Source organism: Strongylocentrotus purpuratus, unplaced genomic scaffold (assembly GCF_000002235.5).
Source record: "Strongylocentrotus purpuratus isolate Spur 01 unplaced genomic scaffold, Spur_5.0 spur5_scaffold_17, whole genome shotgun sequence".
In the NCBI taxonomy this organism is placed as follows: Eukaryota; Metazoa; Echinodermata; class Echinoidea; order Camarodonta; family Strongylocentrotidae; genus Strongylocentrotus; species Strongylocentrotus purpuratus.
This window is the reverse complement of record NW_022145602.1, coordinates 15,302,745-15,323,670: the sequence shown is the minus strand read 5'-3', so window position 1 is coordinate 15,323,670 and position 20,926 is coordinate 15,302,745. Positions and strand designations below refer to the sequence as shown.

Here is a 20,926-nt window from a genome sequence, read left to right as displayed (position 1 = left end):
ACAATAACAAATACAATGAACAAAATGTTGACAAAAGTAATTAAAAAGAAAATCATGTACAATTATATCATACAATAAACATGAATGAGGCATACAAATAAGATAAGAAATATATAGTAAATATTTTTCAATAAATCTTTCAATAAATTAGTGTCTAATTCACATCAGTGTTCTCTCAATCATATCTTCTTCTTCCATATCTAGTATATTGTTCCATCCCTCATGTAGTCCATCTTCCTCTCAAATCCTTGCTTCTTCCACATACCAATTAATACTACCCCTCCCTTTCTCTGTATTTGTCTCCCCCTCTCCATCTCTTTCTGAAAAATCTTTCATCTACCGGTATCTATCTTCTTTGTTGTATCATCCTCTCCTGCAGTCTGTCTTCCTTTTCTCTTCCATGTCTACAGTCTAAAAAGCTGTATTAGCCATTTTTCCCTCTCAGAATTTTTTTTCAACATCCTGACCATTACTACACCTCCGTTTTTGTCTCACTTTCTCTGTCTTTGTCTTCACCCTCTCCACCGCTCTAGTCTTGAACCCTTCTGTCCTATTTGTAGGGTCACCCCCTCCATGTAGTCTGTCTTCCTTACAAAAATATTTATTTCTTCCATGCCTGTAAGGCTGTATAAACCACTTTCCTCTCAGAATGTCATAACTGCCATATATATGTCGGGTTGTATACCACTTTTGTTCAGAGGGTTTCACATTTCTGAGCTTCACAATACTTGACAACTTCAACAACATGAAAATGAGCTTGCAATGTTTGTGCAAGCATGTGTTGTGTGTATCATAAATTTCCCTCCAACAGAAATCACAAAAATAACTACGTCCTTGTCATCTGTGAAAATATCTGCTTTAAAAGTGTGTCTCTTTTCCTCTTTCTCTGAAAATTTCTGCCCTTTTCCTTTGTCTCTTCCCTGACCCCCCCCCCTTCCCTTCTCTCATCATTTCAATAATACACACCAGACACTAACAATCTATATAAACGACTTTAAAACAAAATAAAGTGAGTCTAGGTTTATCTTTGGCCCTTTTTTTAATTAATCAGCTGTACAAATATAGCAAGTGAATACGAATTTACAATAGAATATCACAAATTTTCAATTTATTGCTAATTAAAAAATTAACTAATCATCAGATTGACTATGAAGACATAAGATAAAATAGTACCTATCAATTACACAAAAAGGAGAAATAATAGAACATACAGCCTGTGAGAAGTCATCGATTACTGCATCTTTTTAAGAGATCTACGGTTAATTCCCAAGTCTGTATTACAAAGATTGAAAGGATTTACTATAATTTACAAACACTATTTCAAGAATTAGACAATTGGACAGAATTGTTAGACAGAGTTTGTTGTACAGTAGGCTTGCGGATGCACCATGTGAGAGAGAGGGAGGATCGAGGAGTCCTGAAAAGGACTCTCTGTAATCTTTCTTGAGGGTGTGTAGTTTGTTGGTTGTACTTTAATCATATAGAATATTGTTTCATTCTGATATCACATGCATTGCCAAGAAGTGCAATGGCAAGGGTAAAAAGTGAAAGGTTACTCAAGAATTTGGAGAAGGGAAATGAATTTGCAAAACTAAGAAACAACTGCTTCTTTTCCCACTATAAGTCAGCACATGAATAATACATATTGGAATATATGTAGTATTCTCTGCTGTAGAAATTGAAGTTGTCAAGCATATCTTGAAATTCATAAAGACAACTTAATCTCTTTAATGGATTATTTATCAGTTGTTGGGGGACATGTTCTGACTTTGCTTTATTTTGAACTCAAGTAGCACGATTGACTGAAATAATTTGCACATTTTTCACATTGCCGTGACAAATCATGCAGGCCTGTAACATTTATAAACAAAAGAAGAATTATATACATCAATGATGACAAATACAAAATACAATTGCATGTACATGACAAATTGACAAATTCATTGCAGTGTAATTCATAACTATGTGAAAATATCTATTTTTCTAACTACAAGCTATTGCATATGGGTTGTATATTCGTTTAAATATATAACTCTATATACATTTAATTTACATATATGCGAGAATGTATTGAATAATTCCATTCAATCTTTTACTTGCATGATATAAAAAAAAGAAGCTAGTAGGTAAAGTAGTACTGTATTAAAGTAGATATAACCAATGGAAAATACACGTAGGACAAAACTTTCAAGCAAGTTTCATCCACTAAAAAAGATTAATAATCTTCAAAACCTGAGAAAGTAGAGACAATTTTACATTCCTACAAGTAATGACTGATATTCTATTCATAATTAAGGCTTTTATAGAACCAATGTATATTTTCTAGACGATAATTCGTTTTGAAACAAGGTACCTGTCAATGTGCTAATTGTTAAACTCTGTAGATGTACAACATTCCACATACTTTAACATATTTTTAATTTCTTATTCTCCCTGGTTGCATATACTTTATGAAAATATGATATTATTTGAAAATTGTTAGAATGCCAACAAATTATCTCCCAAAGACTGTTCTAAATGTCATTGTTTGGTATTATCATAAAGAGCAAATAACAAACCATTTATCTTTCAATGTTCATCATAAATACTATCCAATTAATTTAAAAAATTGAAATTGCATATATATTTGGCATTTACTACGTTAGATAAACTCACTGGCACAGGGTGTCAAAGTTTAAAAAGATTTGTTTCCCCAATTCAATTAATATATTTGCGGACTATTATAAATACGTTTTATTAAAGAAACGTCATACAGAATTATCAAATATAAATCATGAAGTTGTTAAGGTACCTTGCTGATGTCCAGGGGGACTATGGACTAAGGGGACCAATGAAGAATTAACGCAATGGATTTTTAATAAAATCACAATTTAAAAAAATGAAACCTTAACACTGAATATCCATGAGACCATGACATGGGTTCAAATCTTACTAGAGCCATTGTACCACTGAAGGAAAATTGAACAAATCTAGGCCCTGTTCTATAAACGGTTGCAATTAATCACAACTTATTTGCGATTAATATCAAGCATATCTATGTACTTGACGGATAGGGACCTCAAACTTGCGATCGGTTAACAGGAGTTTCGATTGATTAAGATCTTGAAATTGAAACTCTTTATAAAACGCGGTCCAAATTTGCTTTACAATGAAAACGTTTCTTCTAGAACGAAACTCATGCTAAACAAACCAGACGACCAAAAGTTTGATGCCCGTCAAAGGTAACCAAAATATATTTTTTTCGGAGCAGTTATTATAAAGAGGAGTCATAAGAGGAGTTTCGATTGATTTAACTCTTTATAAGACGGGCTTACATTTGCCGTACAATGAGAACGCTTCTTCTAGAATGAAACTCATGCTAAACAACCAGACAACCACAAATTTGATGCTTGTCAAAGGTAACCAAAATTTTATTTTTGGGAGCAGCTTTAATAAATCGATTCCCTTCTGGCTCCTAACATAATATTTTCTGAAATTACAAATATTTGATGAAGTACAAAATTTATTTCAGACCAGAAATGATAATGAAGCTTGCAGGCACTTAGGATTCAAGTTTTGATCATATAAGGCATGAACACAGGTCATTGACAATCTATGAATTTACATGTACAAGTTAACCACAGAAGAATGCAAATATTCTTTATTGACACTTCCACAAATCTCTATGTATTTTCCGATTTAGGCTAGAGGGTGCAAAGGTCAAGTTTACCTTCCATAACGGTACAACTGATCGTAAAAGCTAATCTTGAGCTCTGGTATGGGCATCATATCGTTCCTATTTTCACAAAGTGACGGTAGTGAGGAAAATCGTCTCGCAAATTGTATGCGATTTTCTTCACTACCATCACTTCGTGAAGATAGGGACGATATGTCAAGAGAACTTAACTTGGTCCTAAGTAAATTTTTACAAAGGAACTTAGACAGAAGTCGAAGTTATTCCTTTATGACCTGTGTCTTGTAGGATGTCTGACTGATTTAGTAGAATATATGCCCTGCAGATTTCTAAAATGAATACTGCAGTTCACCCACCAACAGTTTTTAAAAAAACGACCTAATTCTATATTCTATGTGGCATAACATTTCTCTTATAATTTCTTCCATAAATGTTCAGAAGGTAGAATTCTTGTCTCTCCTGTGCAAGATAAGTGTCATAGAGCACCCGAGGCCAGAGGCTTTGTTTCTCCTTGCCGCTGAGGTGAACTATGGGAACTACCCGACGACGTCAACGTCGCTGACGACACCGTATCCAAGCTCCGCCTCCTCTTCCTCCTTGGACGAACCTCCGGTGACCCTTCCTTGACCTCAAGGTCGTCTCCGTACAGCGGAAGACTTGTTCCGACGGGTAGCGTGAAGCTCTTTCTTGGTTGTTTGCTATGGTTCTCGTACAGTCCTGGTCTGAGGGAGGCAAAGAGAGCCTCGTCATCGATGTCGTCGTCGGTGTCGAAGCCGTCGGGGCTGACAGGGTGGTACTGGGTGTAGCCGTGGCCTAACTTAGCCTCAGGGATGTATGGTTGGGTTGCAGAGGCTCCCACTGGTGGATAAAGACAGTTTAAAAGAGTAAACCATAGAGGCAGGGCTTTGGCACATCATTTTAACTCCTACTCTTTCAATGAAAGCTAATGAAACGTAGATGGAATAGACCTTAACTCTGTAAATTAATTTCTTGAAATGCTAGAGCGCTGTAATGGCAGCCGTGCTAAAACCAGGATAATAATCGGGAGTGCCATGAGTGTCAAGTCTGACAGACATGAGCGCTATACAAGAACCCACTATTATTATTATTATTAAATGGTACGTAGATAGTTGGACCAAACGGGATACAGAACTTAAAACATTATATTTGTCCTATGTCCTATTAGCACCTATGAACCTAGTGTTAAGATTGGGGTAGCCTTGAGAAACATTTAAAATATCTGATATATTTTTCAACTAAGTTGGATATTATCAAAGCTTCACAAATTTTAGTTTTTTTTATACCGGTACTCATGATAGTTTCATCATTAAGATCGCCTAAAAGAAAATAATTTTTTGACTAATATCGGCTTGGATTTAAGCTTCCCACACTTAACATTTGAGGAGTATGTTCTTGTAAATATCTCTCATATTGAAAATAGCAAATGTACTGCTACTTAATAGATTACAGATCTTACATCCCAAGACTTGCACTTACTCTGTGATTTACCTATAACTTTTATCAAAATAATTACTTTCTCAGAATATTATCTGCAGACTCATCTAACTTTTAATCGCTCATACCAAACATTTAATTAATTTTCAAACCGGGTATGCAGGTAACCTAATGTTTGTGCACTAGAAGTAGGCAATACTTTTTTATAAAATTATCTTTGATTATACAAAACTAATTTGTCTTTGAAGTGATCCTTTGTATATTTTTGGTCACCTACACTATGGGGAAATGGCAAGGGAAATATTAAAGCTTTCTTTAGTACTAAAAAGCACTACCTCGGACTGCAATTAGTATTCAACTAATCACATTTATGCAATTTTATTAGTTCAACTTTTTTGCTAACGTTTACCTTGAAGTACACAAATTATCGCTTTTTTTCATGCAAGATTATACAAAACTTTATTTCATCTACTGTTAAAGTATAGGTTTTGCATGAGTAAAATTCAATAGCAAACAACTGAATTTAAAGTCTGACTAGAAAGCTCAATTTTGTACCCATGGAATATGCCTTGACATTTCATTAAAGTATGAACATTTGTTTGATTCTACATGAAAGTTGAAAATGATGTTTTATAATCTTCTTATGTTAAGGCCTAAACTGGAACAGAAAGGGCATTTGGCAAAGTAATGTACATATAAAATTGTATATGGGAACCAGAGAATGCATGATTTTCAATCTGAAATTCTGCCTTATTTCTTGATTATGTAACTCAAAACACAATCAAAACAAGCTCCATGCATAGATATTCATCCACACATCACAATTATAAAAAGAAACTAAATTATTCAAATTTTAAGGATTTAATGATAATTCCCATAACTTCTTAAATATCTAAAAGGATTTTGAATTAAAGTGTAGAATATATATATTTTCTAAAGATTCAATACATGCAGACATACAGGCAGGCGGAACAGATTTCCTGAAAGAAAATGTTATATTACTAATATGAAAATCCCAGGACTTTTGTAAGCTTTTAATAAATCATTAAAATCTAGGCATTAATTAACAAGAAGCACTTTTATTCAATTCCCCATTTGCATTTATAAATGAAGATACTGATATTTTTCAGTGTGATAACTCAGTTCATGCAAACAATAACGTACACAAGCATTGTGTATCCTTTTCTTTATGTAAAATTTTTTTTCTTCTGCTTATATTTGAATAAAAACTCAGCTGAATTAAGTTTAACATGTTTGATCATTATGTCATTTCAAGATTTCATGCAATTCCCCCTACAAAAAGCGATTGAAAACCAATCCATGCAATGCTGCTTACTTAAAACAAGCCCCTAATCGCAATCCTTAAAAGATGGAATATACATGCAAAAGTGATTCAAGTATAAAACATTAGATGCATGACCAATATAGATTTAAGATATGAAATGAACAAAATAATAGGAGCATTCCGACTCAATGTGACACTAGAATTTAAAGTGCAGTACAACAGTGGGACAGGCTATTGTGCGAGTGAAAACAAAATGAATGTATATACCTAGTCACGCCTAAAATGTTAAAATAGTACATCGTAGCATGCACTATATATTTCCAAACCACACATTTAATTAATACATATACATTCCAAAATCTCTTTAAGAATTCTTACATAAACTTCAAAGCCTGCAAGAACGGCAAAGTTGAAAACATGAAGAAGAAACAAAGATGAAGTAAAAATTGATGAGATCAAGAATGCACCGAATAGTAATAAGAAATGAGATTCCAAAAGCAATCTAGAATGGCAATTTTAGTTCGTAGCCCCCTAAGCTCCTGCTTTTTCCATTTTTAAATCTATTCAGAATGCATAGCCATCAAGTTAGAATTCTCAAGCATATACTTGAAAGTCAGTTACCTTGACTCCTCTTCATACTACACAGATTTTGAAGTTAAAAGGAATATAAACAGAAGGGTTACAAAGTGTTTCCTTACATGAACGGTAACACACTTTTATTACATTATAGTAAAAAAGAAAATCTTGACGAAAGTACATATCGACTCATTTCAATTTGCACGATAGATTAAGAATTTTATTCCAATTCCATACATAGATAGCGCAAAATGTCATCTGGAATACAAAAGAGATATTTTCATAACACAGGCAAAAATTACCTTTGAATTATTTAAACAAGATGCATTCATTCAGTGCTTCATAAAAATACCCAACGGGAAAAAAGGAATCAGATTTTGAAATGCGTGTAGAGATGGTGAAAATCAACCAAAAATTACTCTATAAATGAATTGTTGTTGAATACTGAGGCTCACTAGAAAGTAAAGAAGATGGGACTACTCACCACTGGAATGTGGTCTTGATGAGAGGGGTGAATCGGTGCCCCCCTCACTGCCGGTAGCAGGGTCGAGATCCATCCCATCATAGGTCAAGGTGTACCTATCATCCGTGGAGGTACGCCCTTTCACGTTACCCTCTTCATCAAACATATGACTGTTACCTCCCCGGAACAAACTCCAAGGTCCAACCGGGGATGGTGAAGTCTTAACGGATGTTTCCATCTTGTTGTCATGGTTACAAGGCCTTGATTCTATGGTAGCCGTTGTCATGACTGCGTTTGGTTTGTCAGAGTCCTCCCCGGAATCTTCGGTAGTGTTATGCAAGGTCGATTGGGATTCGTTTGCGACGTAGTAACAGTAGCCTTCGTCTTTGGTATTTGGGAAACCTTGGAAGCGGTCGAGAACGGACGAGTAGCTCGTGGAAGAGATGGAGGACCTCGCTGACTCGGTCGTTGTGAATGACTCACTGCTGGCCAGTGGGGCCAGACGCTCGTGTAGTGCACTGCCCTCACTTTGGCAGTTTGAGGCAAGGTTCGATAGAGTTGTAATGGGCTGGTAATTTTGGGAGTTAGTTCTTAGTTTATCATCAGGAATAGATCGCTCTGCTTTATCAGAAAAAATCCCACAGTATCCAGAAAACATGTTGTAGGTATAGAGAAGATCAAGTACCAATTGCAGAGATGTTTTCCATAGGAAATAAACAAGATTGGAAGAAAAACGAACAATATTAAAGCAATTTGAAGAAATCACAACACTATAAAGTCATGTCTGAAATTAGAATTGGACATCAGCCAACCAAATAATAGTATCATACTATTTGAAAGACAAGGCGATAATGTCAGCTGTTTTTCAAATCTGGAGGCTAGAAAATGGGCTATGAACAATGGATTTCAAAATAAATTTGGAATCGTATACCAAAATTTAAATTATATGTCAGTCCCTACAGAGCTGTACAGAAAGAATACCAGCTGTTCTGCAGGTGTACATGCTAGACCAAAAAGGATGTTGTCGTTAACAAAAGAGTACGGTTGGCATATGCACCAACATAAGTATTCAAAATAACTTTAAATTTGAAATTCAAATTCACTTTCGATTCCACTGAAGTTGGATTGTCAACCTATCTAAGTTGTAAGGCAAGAATGGCAGCTTCTCTTTTTTTTGTTTAATCAGACAAAATAAATTGGAATGGGAAATCACATTGAAGTTTAAAATAAATTTGGTATTGAAAATTGGAAATCAATTTGAATTTCCAGAATAATGGATTGTCCACATACTTGAAGCCAAAAGCAAAAATAGCAGCTATTCTTTAGATACTGAAATATTACAGTCACACTTGTTTCCAAAATTTAAATTGGAAATGAAAAGTGAAATAGTTGGAATTCAAAATTGGATATTGGTCAAATTGGACAGTTAACATACCTGAGGCATATTAAAGGTAAGAATACCAGTAACAGTTGCCCTACTGGGTGTGGGGGCTCAGCCAGAATGGTAAGTTAGAGTATGAAATAACATTTTATTTCAAAGTCTAATTATGAATTAGAATTTAGATTTGACTTGAAATTCAAATTGGGTCTGACTTAAAATTCAGATAGAATTTCACTCAAGTTGAAATGTCCTACTGCCCGGCCCAAGGCATGAGGCAAGAATGACAGGTGTGGAGGCTTAAGACTAGGAATTTAAGGCAGGGAAAAACTTGGATTTAAAATTAACTGAGGGTAGACCTAGAGGCAAGTCATTGTTTTAATTGTTTTTTCTAATTTTATTGGGAATTTAAGTTTGATTTCTTTTTGATTGTTGGATTTCATCTACAATTTGGATTTCAAATTCAAATTTGAATTAGATTTTACATTCGACTTGAAATTTGAATTAGATGTCACTCAAATTGGAATTTCCTCCTACCCAAGGTGTAAGGCAAGAATGGCAGCGTTCTTAAGGTGTGGAGGCTTAAGATTAGTAACTTAAGTCAGGGAACAAATTGGATTTCATATTAACTTTGGTATTACAAATTTATAATTCAAATTGGATTGCAATGAAGTTTGAGTGTCCACATACCTGAGGGATAAGGCAAGAATGGCAGGTGCTGGATTTGGAGTTCAAGTTTGAATCCTTTGATTGTTGGATTTCGTATCATTTTGGGTTTCAAATTTAAATTCAAATTGGATTTCATTCAAACTGGAATGACTTTGGGTGTTGAGGGTAGACTAGAATATTAGGTTGGAGAAAGAACTCAGATTGGATTTCAAATTAAATTTGGAATTGAGATTTGGAATTGAAAATGGACTGCCCTCCTACCTGAGGCAAAAGGCAAGAATGGCAGCTGTTTTTCTGGTGTTGAGGATAGACCTGAAGGTACATGTAAGTAGTTGTTGAGCAAACAGAAGTTGACATAGGAACTAACATTGGATTTAAATTGGATTCAAATTGGAGTTGGGATTGAAAAATGGAATTTAATTTGGATTTCAATCAAGTGGGAGTTCACATACCTGAGGAATAAGGCAAGAATGGCACCCGCTCTTCAGGTGTTGAGGGTAGATCTGAAGGCAAGTTGTTGTTGGATTCTGAGGCTTTGTTTCCCCATCTCTTGGTAGGTGAGGACTTTTTGGAAGACCCTGATGATTTGGAAGGGGAGTCCTGGAGAGATTCATGGAAAAAGAAATTTTAAGAAATGAACATGGAGGCGTGATGGCTTAGTGGTAGAGCAGTGGTCTCGTAACTGGGAGGTCCCGGGTTCGAAACTAAGTCGATGCGCTAGTGTCCTTTGGTATCAAGGCATTAATCCTCATTACCAAGTCCCCCGAAGAAGACATAAAGCTGTCGGTCCCTCGTTACTTACAAAGACACAAACTTTTGTAGCAGTCAGGTAAAACAAACAAACAAATAAACCTAAAAAACATGTATTTTAGCAGCTCAAATGCGTTACTACTTATATGTATATCAGCTGCTAGGTTAATGCTCAGTCGCACAAGGGAAAACTTAGGCTCAGTGGAAATCTGGTTGAGTCATCCAAGAGAACTAAACCACAAAACAAAATCACAAATACTTACTTGCATTTCTGCATGAGTCGATCTATTACATGTAGATCATCCACATTCAAGATTAATTTATATGAAACGTACAATGGTTACTACAAAGATGATACTGGAAATGAATCTCTACAAAACAAGGAAATATAATTATGTCTATTTAGATGAAGCAATGATCTTGAAACCTCGTCAAGCAATGCCAAGTTTGCCCTGATTAAAAGTTGGCCTAATCCTGTTTAATAATAGAAATTATGTTACTGTAATTTTATTTACTTAGTACCTTTTTCCAGAGGATACAGGCACTAGGTGTCTCGTAGTCTATGAACAAATTAAGAAGATTCGTAGAGATGTATTTTGAGATTATTATTACTTATACCGTGCTTTTCCCATAAGGCCAAAAGCGCTTACAGTGAATGAAAATCAAAATGATATAAATACATATAAGAAAAGGAGTCTTACAACTACAAACTGCAAAAAAGATGTGTTTTAAGGCCTTTCTGAAGGTAATAACTGATGGAGACTGCCTAATTCTAAGAGATGTGTTTTGAAGAAGTCAAGAGAAATACTATTTCTGAGAAATGCAAGGAAGTTTATACCTGGAAATGTACAGTATGACCACCCTCTCTGGCTGGCTTCATTTGGAGGTAGGACGACCGGGAGGATGATGAGGAGGGTGGTTGGTTGAAATCTTGACTCGGAGATGGGGGACTCATGGGGGTCCTGCCGACCTGCGAAAAGCGCTTCGGTAGTCCATGCCTCTTGCCATACTCCATGCACTATTGTAAGGAGAGAAAGAAATAAAAGACATGTCTTAATTAGTGGACCTAGACCAGTGGAGGGCGTTTCACAAAACTTGTCATCGGTGACAAATGACAGTTTTTGTTATAAGCTACTAAAACCCTTCCTTCTGATTGGTTATCAGCAGATTTGTCACTGATTTTTGTAACTTGTCATTGAAAAAAGGCTTTGTGAAACAGGCCCCCAGCTGGTAGTAATTTTTAACCAAAACTATGCTTGATGCAGAAATTCAAGCATATGAATACTGAATTTATTACACCCTTTCTTTGGAGAAGGTTTTTTTTTTTTAATGTGTACAAACTAGTTTTGACCTGGTGAGAATACCTACACAGGATGGTTAAGGGTAAGACAGGATAACATTATAAAAAAGATATATCCTTCCAACCTCCCATATCCAAGTTTTGGGCTGATTATTAAGAACCTTATCAAGAATCCAATGAAGTTAATGATACTTGATAATGACAGAAAAAATTGAACCTTACTCAACTTGCTTATATTCATGAAGTCACATATTCAAGAGCTGAGACTAAATTAGACCACTAGAACCTGGATAGAGCTATTTTTAGAGTAGGTTGTAGTTCCTGGACCAGAGTACAGAGCTTATCATGAGCTGTCATACATGTGATACCTTCTGGTAAATGGTCTTTGACAATAAGACAGATTTTAAAACCCTTGCCAAGATTATGAATTCCAAGTTGGCCATTTCAAATGACTACTTAATAGGCTACTTTAGACTAGTTAGGTCATAGTTCCTGGACCAGAATATACAGACCCCATTGAGAGCTGTCATGACACCTCCTGGCAGATGGTCCTTGATGATGACTGGAGAGATGAGAACCTCACTGAAGTCCTCTAGATCCCTCCAGATACCGTAGTAGGCACAGTCTTTCCTGCTGATACTGGGTGGCAAGAGAAAGATAATAAATTATTGAGTGGATATTCGATCCAATCTTGAATTTGCATGTACGTGCACATGATTAAGCCTGCTTTAGAAACCACTGGTATGGAAAGACGACCTGTATAAAAATACCGCCTTTGTACAGAGACCACATTTTTATTCAAAATGCCCCATCCATTGAATCACTCAAAACCCACCTTTTTCATCAGTTATAGTATACTGAAGGCGCACACAAGTAGTTAATTCCATTTAACTGAATTGTATTGTATTAGTAATATTTTATTCTATTTTGTTGCTTTAAAGTTATTAAACATGTTGAATATTTATACTGAGTTAGGCAGTACCACCTGTGCGCTTAGAAATGCCTGTATTAAGGGCCATATAAACGTAATTATTATTATTATTTACCTAGACCAGTATCTTTCATTTAAAGGATCTTGTTTACTGTTTAAAATGCTCAGTAGCTTTAACAGACAGTCTTGGGTACTTCCTGTGAGATTAATATATACGTTTAACATTACACTTGTTTATTTACTTCTTTTTCCTTTAAAAAAACATTCTTTTATTTATCTACACCCTAAATATATCTATACTGGCATGGAAACCAATACACTGGCTCCCTTCAAGTCAGTTTACAACAAAGTACACAGTTTTAACAAATTAATAAATATTTCAGTTCGTTTTATAAGCACGTACTATTTACTTTTTTATAGGCACTTGGGATGGACACTAGCCCATAATTAATGCTGGCATTCATTTTCATATCTTTTGTCCAGGAAGGGGGCTTGTGTGTAGAATTTGTGTTGTGCATATTCTAATCAGCTTCTTAAACTCTCACAATCATGAACCCAGTACACCATTTTCTAATCCTTCTGTATTCTGTTCTGTAAAGCGCAAAGAGACCTGCAACTATGCCTATGTGTTATGCGCTCTAATTGGGCCTAAAAAAAAATGTTGTATTGCCCTTTAGGTGCCAAAACATGGGTCGGTTGGTCGAAAATCTTCTTCTTTTTTGGGGTACTTTTTTCAATTTTTTTACTCCCTCTTTGAGCTGATATTTCTCAGTTTTGAATGCTTAAATATATTTTTTTCTCTAAAAAAACCATATATAAAAAAAAAAAGGTTTAATCATTATTAGTAATCTTACCCCTCTCTCTTGTGGTTATTGCGGACAATCTGCAGCACCCTCCCTGGTAGGAAGAGGGGGCTGTGCGTTGACAGCACTAGGGCGTGGTTGGTGGGGTGGAAGGCTTTGTCGAGCCGGCATGGATTCGGAGACGGCGCATCCACGTCTTCAACAGGGGCTAGATTCTTGGAATGGACCGTACAGCAGCAGAGCAGCTCACCCATTATTACTCTCCACTATAGTGAAAGAAAATGTGGAACAGATATTAAAGGAGGAGAAAGAGTCACAACTTACAAATAATGATATAAATTTTAAGCATGTTTTGGTATAACAGCATGCAGGTTGAGGTTTGCTAAAAAATTGAACCTTGGAAATAGAGAGGTTTTCATTAAAGCGAACCGTGGAAGTGGAAAGGTTTGCTCAAAGGCAAACCTTGGAGAGGGCCCTGTTTTTAAAAGTTTTATTCAGAGGTGCTGTGTTATTTCAAGAAAATAAGTTAGAAAAATTCATAAAACCGAAGTACTGTTTTTCTTTTTCCTAGCTAGAATTCTTTTCTTGCTCTCCATATAATACCAAAATTAGGACTACAAAACCTTTACAATATTGAACAAATATTAAGACTTGGATGAAAAGTCTTTTTCAAAATGGCACAGGTTCAGCACAAACCCCCAAAGCATGTTCTTGCTTAAAAAACTCACCACTTAGGTAATACTTTTCTTCCATAAATATACTGGGCATAAACATCATGGTATTTCATACTATTACAATTTGCAACCCAAATATACTGATTGGATTTTGTGAAATGTAAGTTGATGAATAAATCCAAATAACGTATATTTTCATCATAAAAAGCATTTTTGTGTGCAATGGCTTACTTCTTCAATGTAGATAATCATTAAATGTTAATTCATTTCAAATTTACTACATTTTTTGTTTTATTCATGATCTAAAATATGGAAAAAAATTGTCACATTCATAATAAAATATAACAAAAATGAAACAAGCTAGTGAACATTTACATTAAGTTGTTTTAACAGGTTCATTAACAAACAAAAAACTATTATCAACCTGTTAGAATAGGTGTGAAATTGCAAGTTTAATCAATTTGATGGGTGTATTGCAATTGCATAAATATATATACATATTACTCAGGAAAATTAATCAACAAAAAGTCATTCTCGGTGGATTATTATTATACGAAAGTGGAGTGAGCTTTGACAATCCTGTATATTAAATCAAGCGCTTTGGCCTACCTTGGGGTCTCTGCACATCTTGATGCAGTTGAGGAGATCAGCCCGGAGGAATTCCATCTGAGATAGACCGATCCTAGCAACAACATCCTTCCCGACCACTAGAGAGGTTACAAACTCAGCGGCATGCTCAGACGCTTCCTTGCTGGAGGTGGTGGAGAGAAGAATTGAAGGTGTTTGGAAGTTAAGTTTCATTCTACAAGGTCCTGTAATATCATTTAGATTTGACTAAATTATTAGCTGTAAACATCATGTACTTTGGTTTTGCTGTTTTATGTTCTGGATATCTTTGTCATCACCATCACCACTATCATTTTTATTGTCACCATGATCATTATCCTCCTCCTCATCGTCATTCTTACCATTCTAATATTCACAAGAAGCACCTCCATTACCACCAACTTCACCATCATCATTATCATGATACTTACTCATTTAAGACTAGTCTGGTCTGATTATGATATCGAATATGACCATTCTACCCACTCCCCCGAAAGAATAGCCTATAATCTAGGCGGAGTGCCGAGCTTTTTTCTTTGCTGCTGGACTAACCTTAAGCAGAACGTCTGATACGGCGAGACTACGAACCGTGAGCTGCGAAGCGGCTCACCGCCTATAATCACTGGTCTAGCTAATCAATATTCATATATATTCAAAATGGCGGATCTATGAATCATTCAACAGCCCTACCAAATAAGGTACACCTATGTTACGTTCGACCAATCAGATATAAGACAAGGGGATTCCTTGGTATATTGCACTCTTTCCAAAACCAGTAGGTAATGCAACAAAAATATCCCTGCCGGCTTCAATAACGCTACGAATAGCGGATTCCTGCAGTTCTCTGAATTTTCCATTAGGAATGCCTAGTTTGTTGGCCGCATATGATAAACTTTCTCGCAGAAGATCGTCGTCGCATGAACTACCCGCCATCTTGGATGAAGAAAATGACGTAATGTCACGTGATTTATAATATGCATATGCATAGACTCTTCTCCATACGTGTTTCTGATTGGTTGAGTTCATTTCGTATTCATGAGGTTTTTTCGTACGAAAACTGCCACGGATTCATGGTCGATAATAAATAAAAAACGACTAAAGCTAGACCAGTGATTATAGGCGGTGAGCCGCTTCGCGACTCACGGTTCGTAGTCTCGCCGTATCAGACGTTCTGCTTAGGGTTAGTCTAGCAGCAAAGAAAAAAGCTCGGCACTCCGCCTAGATTATAGGCTACCGAAAGAACCAACTATCAACAATAACCATCATCATCATCATCATCAAAAACATCATCATCATCATCATCATCATCATCATCATCAACATCATCATCATCATTATCACCATCATAATCATCATCATCATCATCATTATCACCATCATCATCACCATCATTATCACCATCATCACCATCATCATTACCACCACCACAACCACCACAACTTTCACTAAAATCACAACTACCACCACCACTAATACCACCATCACCACCACCACCACCACCACCACCACCACCACCACCACCACCACCATCATCCAACTCACCATAGCAACCCTCCTGGAGGAGAGTAGGCATAGACCTTGAGTGAGGGGTAGTCTGGTCTCAGCATGATACCCAAGATGGCCGCTATCCCAGCTCCCAACGAATGACCAACTAACAACAGTTGATAATTCGGTGTTCCTCTTTCCTATGGAAGTGGTTCAGGGAGAAAAAGTGGCTTTGATTAAAATGGAGCCTTATTTTTCTAAAGGCTCTTTATATGGAGAAAAAAATCTAACAAAAAGATAGAAAATCTGAGATATAGCCCTACAGTCAATAACAAAATTATTTATACCCTTTGTAAACTTGATGTTTTTTTTTGTTCTTGTAACTCTAGAATTTAAGTTGGGCGGGTTGATTTAGGGCCTTTGTTGAATACTTTTAGATTCAAATGTTAATATGTCACATTCTTAAGAAACATAAGTTGGGACAAATTAAAAGTTCACATTCTTGATAAAGTACATACCTGGGAAAGGGTATGAATACTTTAATTGGCGAAATTCACCAAATATGGCATGCTGTATCGATCTTTGTAGGCCTACTCTTTTTTTTCATAATCAATATCCTTTTTAATTCCTTCTTCTGCAAAGGTTAAATATAAAAAGAGACAACTAGTAAAACTGTGAACATTAGGAAAAATCGGAACAGCTGGTAACAAAAAATATGACCACAGTTGTTGATTGTGGTAGCACAGAGTATATTCATAGATTTCACTTAAATCATTTATCTACCAGCACTATGAATGCAGTTTCTATTGTAAAATTATAAACCACAGTATTTTAAACATTACAAATATGGCAATTGCCAACATACCTCATCTGAAGTGAATGCTTGGTGGAGTAACATATCGTCTATCAGTCTTCTTTTGATGTAACTCGCTGCTGCCACCATACCCTGTAAAGAATGACATGAAAATGTATTACCCCGGTAAGTGGGTTACTGGTATGAAACATGACTCAAAGGCACTGAGCACTACGGTTGTCAGAGCTAAAGCCGGGATAATGATATCCAAGGTCATTTGGAAGCACATCAAGATATTATATGATCTGTTATACAATATACAAGAAAGGCATATTATCATTATGAAATTGATCTTTGGGCTTTTGTAAGCGTGGTCTGTAAACTATCCCTCCGGTACACCGTTTCTTGAAACTAGAACAACTACCCCCTTTGACAATCGCCCCCCTCCCCTCCAAAAACAATCCCAGGACTTAGCCCCCCCCCCCCCCCCCCAATTCAATTACCCTGAGCTAAAGTGGTATTTAGAATTATTTGAGGTAAGTATTTCTGGGCGTAGTTATTTGGAGAAGTTGATAATATTCCAAAAGATTTATTTTCTTGGAGTACTCATCTTTGCAGGGCAAATTGTGATGGGGGGGGGGGGGGGGGGGGGAGGTGTCCAAAGGGTAGTTGGTTAGAAAGTTTATATTATAACAAAAAGGGAAAACAATTTCAACACTTTCGGTCTTGCACATCCATTAATTTTAACAGAACAATTAAATCAGGTGTTCTGCTTATTACAAGTGTGGGGAACAAAGAGGGCATATTCCACAAACTATAGTTTTAATTTCAGATGAGAACAATCATGCATTAGATATCTAACATGTCCCACAGTGTCTTGAGCCGAGAGAGGCTCATGTCTTAAACAATTACAAAGCATTGAATGGTCAAGCTCCAAATTATTTGTCCGAGTTATTATCTTATCAATCACATCTATATGCACGTAACTTTTGAAGTACACAGGACAAGCTGCTTTTAAAGCTACCTCACACAAAAACAAAAAGTAACTCTTGGAGATTGTGCTTTCAGTTGCGCTGCTCCCCCGGCCCCCCCCCCCCACTCAGTGTTATTTAGGGTACGCATATGCGTGTTCCAACCGACCCCCCCTTTTCAGCAAAAGTCCGGTGTGTAAAGTCAATACGGCTCGACCTTTTTCTTTTGTATACAAGCCTTTTTCAGCACCCCCCTCCCCCCTTTTCAGCAAAAGTCCGGTGTGTAAAGTCAATATGGGTCGACCTTTTTCTTTTGTTACGAAAAGGACATTTTGGCAACACGCATGGGGTCCGTCCGTTCTCGGAATGGGGGGGGGGGGCCGGGGCTGCTCCAAAGCTTTGGAATAATCTAATAAAGAAAGCCTTATCTGTTACTGTCTTCCAAGTTTTATTGAAGATGTACTTGTTTTCAGGAGCTTTTAAATAGTTTCTACTGTGTGCCTGTAAAGTAGTACCGTTTTTTTTTAAAGCACCGCGCAGTAGAGTGTATTTATATAGTAGCTGCACTATACAAATTGATCTTATTACAGTCGAACCTACTTTAGTGACCACCTGTCTACAAGGACCACATTTTTTGTTTTCCTTGAAAACGGTTTCTCATTGAAACATGTACTAAAGGAACCTGTCTACAAAGACCACTTTTTGTGTTTCCCTTGGGCGGTCGCTGTAGATAGGTTTGACTGTAGCTGCATTATACAAATTGATCTTATTATTATCTCCTCAACTTATTATATATGAGAATGGTGATTGTGGTTAATTTACCTGACTGCTAAGAAAGCCTAAATGCTTGAAAGTAAGCAACCAGATGGCCGACAGCTTTAGGTCCTCTCTGAGGGACCTGGTAATGAGGATTAATGCCTTACCAAAACGCACTAGCGCATTGACTTGGTTTTGAACCGGGTCACCGGATTACGAGACCATTGCTCTACCGACTGAACTATCGCGTCTCCTCGAAAGCTTACCTTATGACCCTGGTACGGTGACTCCTCGTCTTGACCCGAGATGGGGCTTGTGTCTGCGCTGAGGTCAGTCACGATGTCGGCGACAGACAGCGTGCCCCTGATTGACACCACCACACGACTCCTCTCATGATCCAATGCTACGAAGAATGGCGTCTCCCACACCTGATGGTTAAACAACCAAAAATATCTCAAAAATCATCCCTCTACCTCATCAAATTGGCAACATTAATATATCCTTTCCACTTTTACACTTTAATGACAATTACTGATCATATGAAGAAAAAATAAATTCTTTGCACACAAACTAGCAATATTCCAATTGGCTAGTTTGAATAATTGAATGCCTGTAATGAAATCAATGAAATCAAATCAATGGGTGGTATTCTCGAAAGCGGACTAACTTTAGTCCATTATTTAATCCACCGACTAAGTATGGAATGCCAAATGTCCATAGGAATATATTTTTGAATAATTTGATATGTCCCTAAATTACCCTGATAACATTATTATGTCAGAGTTATATTGTTGTTTATTAATTATGTAATTACATTTTTATTTAAATTTAGTGACAGATTAAATTTTTCAAAAAAATATTTGTTATGGACACTTGGTATTCCATACTTAGTCGGTGGATTAAACCATGGACTAAAGTTAGTCCGCTTTCAAGAATACCACCCAATTACTTTAATATAGTTCACACACAAACATATCTGATATCAATTACTGCAGTGACTCCAATTAGTAAGTTCAATCAAGCAACTTGGGCCCGGATATATAAAAGCCATAGCTGAAAGCCTGAATGCAAGTTACATGTACATGTATTATTATCAGCATTCTGAAAAATCAATCAATCACAATAAAGCTTGTAAAATGTTAATCCATTGTCCATAGGAACCAAGAGGTCCATGTATTAAGCCTATGGTAATTAGAGAATTAGTAGTCTATGTGTTAAACATAATGATTGTCTTAAATGGCCAACATTTTACAGATGCATTTGACCTTAGATGTGTTCACCACAAATTTTCATACAATGTACATCAGATCTTTATTTGAAGCCGCATCTATAAATGGAAACAATCAATAAATACAAAGATTTTTATTTTTATTTGCTTATTTAACATCTAAAAAGTGCAATTCTATTGTGGATATATACACAATTGTGCCATTAAAGTCAAAATGTTTTTTTTTTTAAATACAAAAAATGATCCTCTCTAAAAGGTTACCAGTAATCATGGTGCAATTTTGTGAACTGCCTCCAAGGCATAATATAACAGGATTAATATGGACCATTTCATTTCTTTTCTAGTCAATAAATGACAACTATATTGTTAAACCTGCGGTTTTATGGTGTACTGAACATGTAGTTGTGCATTTAAATGTGTAATGAATGAAAACATAATTGTCAAGTTTTAAAAAAGCATTTGCTATCAAAAAATATTTAATGTTCTAAAGGTACCATAGTGTAATATTTTATTCACTAAAACAAGTCTTTCTTTGAATATTAGGCTTCCTGTGGGTAGTTTGAGTTTGTAAAGAAACCCAGTAAATAAAGATTGCATGTATGATCTTGTAATTACAACAAAAAAGACTTTCTTGTTGAAATAATTCCTGAATTTAAGCAAAGAAAGCAAAGTTGATACAACAAACACATAATTAAGTGCACAGTTATTAAAGGTAATCCAAAGTTTTGGGAAATTTTGAAAATTGGGTGGATAGTAATTCTTTACAATTTTGATATATTTGGATGCCCCTGTGGATGTATTATAAGTACTGGAAAATTTAGCCCCTAAAACACTTCTGCTTTCGAGAAAAATTGAATATAAAAATTTACAGGTACTCCCGGTCAATTTTGTTAATTTTAAATAGCGCCTACGGCCGTACAATGGTAGCTGCGATCATGAAAATCTCAGAATATGTAGCTGTGGTATATAATTTCCAAACGGAATTAGAAAATCGGTCGTTTATTGTCAAAAAACACTGTTTTATAGCTTAATTAATATCTTGACCTTGAGAGGGAGCTATACAACATAAAGAGTTTATTATTTACAATTTTATAACTTTAGGCTAGATTACAACCGCAGAAACGATCACT

General features: G+C 36.0%; 1 protein-coding gene across 1 annotated transcript in view; it reads right to left on the bottom strand.

Moving 5' to 3' along the window:
* Positions 1-1,020: 1,020 nt before the first annotated feature.
* The window catches only part of LOC576637 (sn1-specific diacylglycerol lipase alpha), a 117,164-nt gene continuing 97,258 nt past the window's right edge, over positions 1,021-20,926 (bottom strand). The window contains exons 12-21 of the mRNA XM_030988248.1: positions 18,835-18,996; positions 16,914-16,994; positions 16,106-16,248; positions 14,567-14,708; positions 13,335-13,549; positions 12,062-12,188; positions 11,088-11,267; positions 9,952-10,099; positions 7,474-8,070; positions 1,021-4,531 (exon numbers count right to left, since the gene is read on the bottom strand). Coding sequence (XP_030844108.1) covers positions 4,149-4,531; positions 7,474-8,070; positions 9,952-10,099; positions 11,088-11,267; positions 12,062-12,188; positions 13,335-13,549; positions 14,567-14,708; positions 16,106-16,248; positions 16,914-16,994; positions 18,835-18,996 — 2,178 coding nt within the window. The 3' untranslated portion in view covers positions 1,021-4,148. The remainder of the gene's footprint in view (positions 4,532-7,473; positions 8,071-9,951; positions 10,100-11,087; positions 11,268-12,061; positions 12,189-13,334; positions 13,550-14,566; positions 14,709-16,105; positions 16,249-16,913; positions 16,995-18,834; positions 18,997-20,926) is intronic.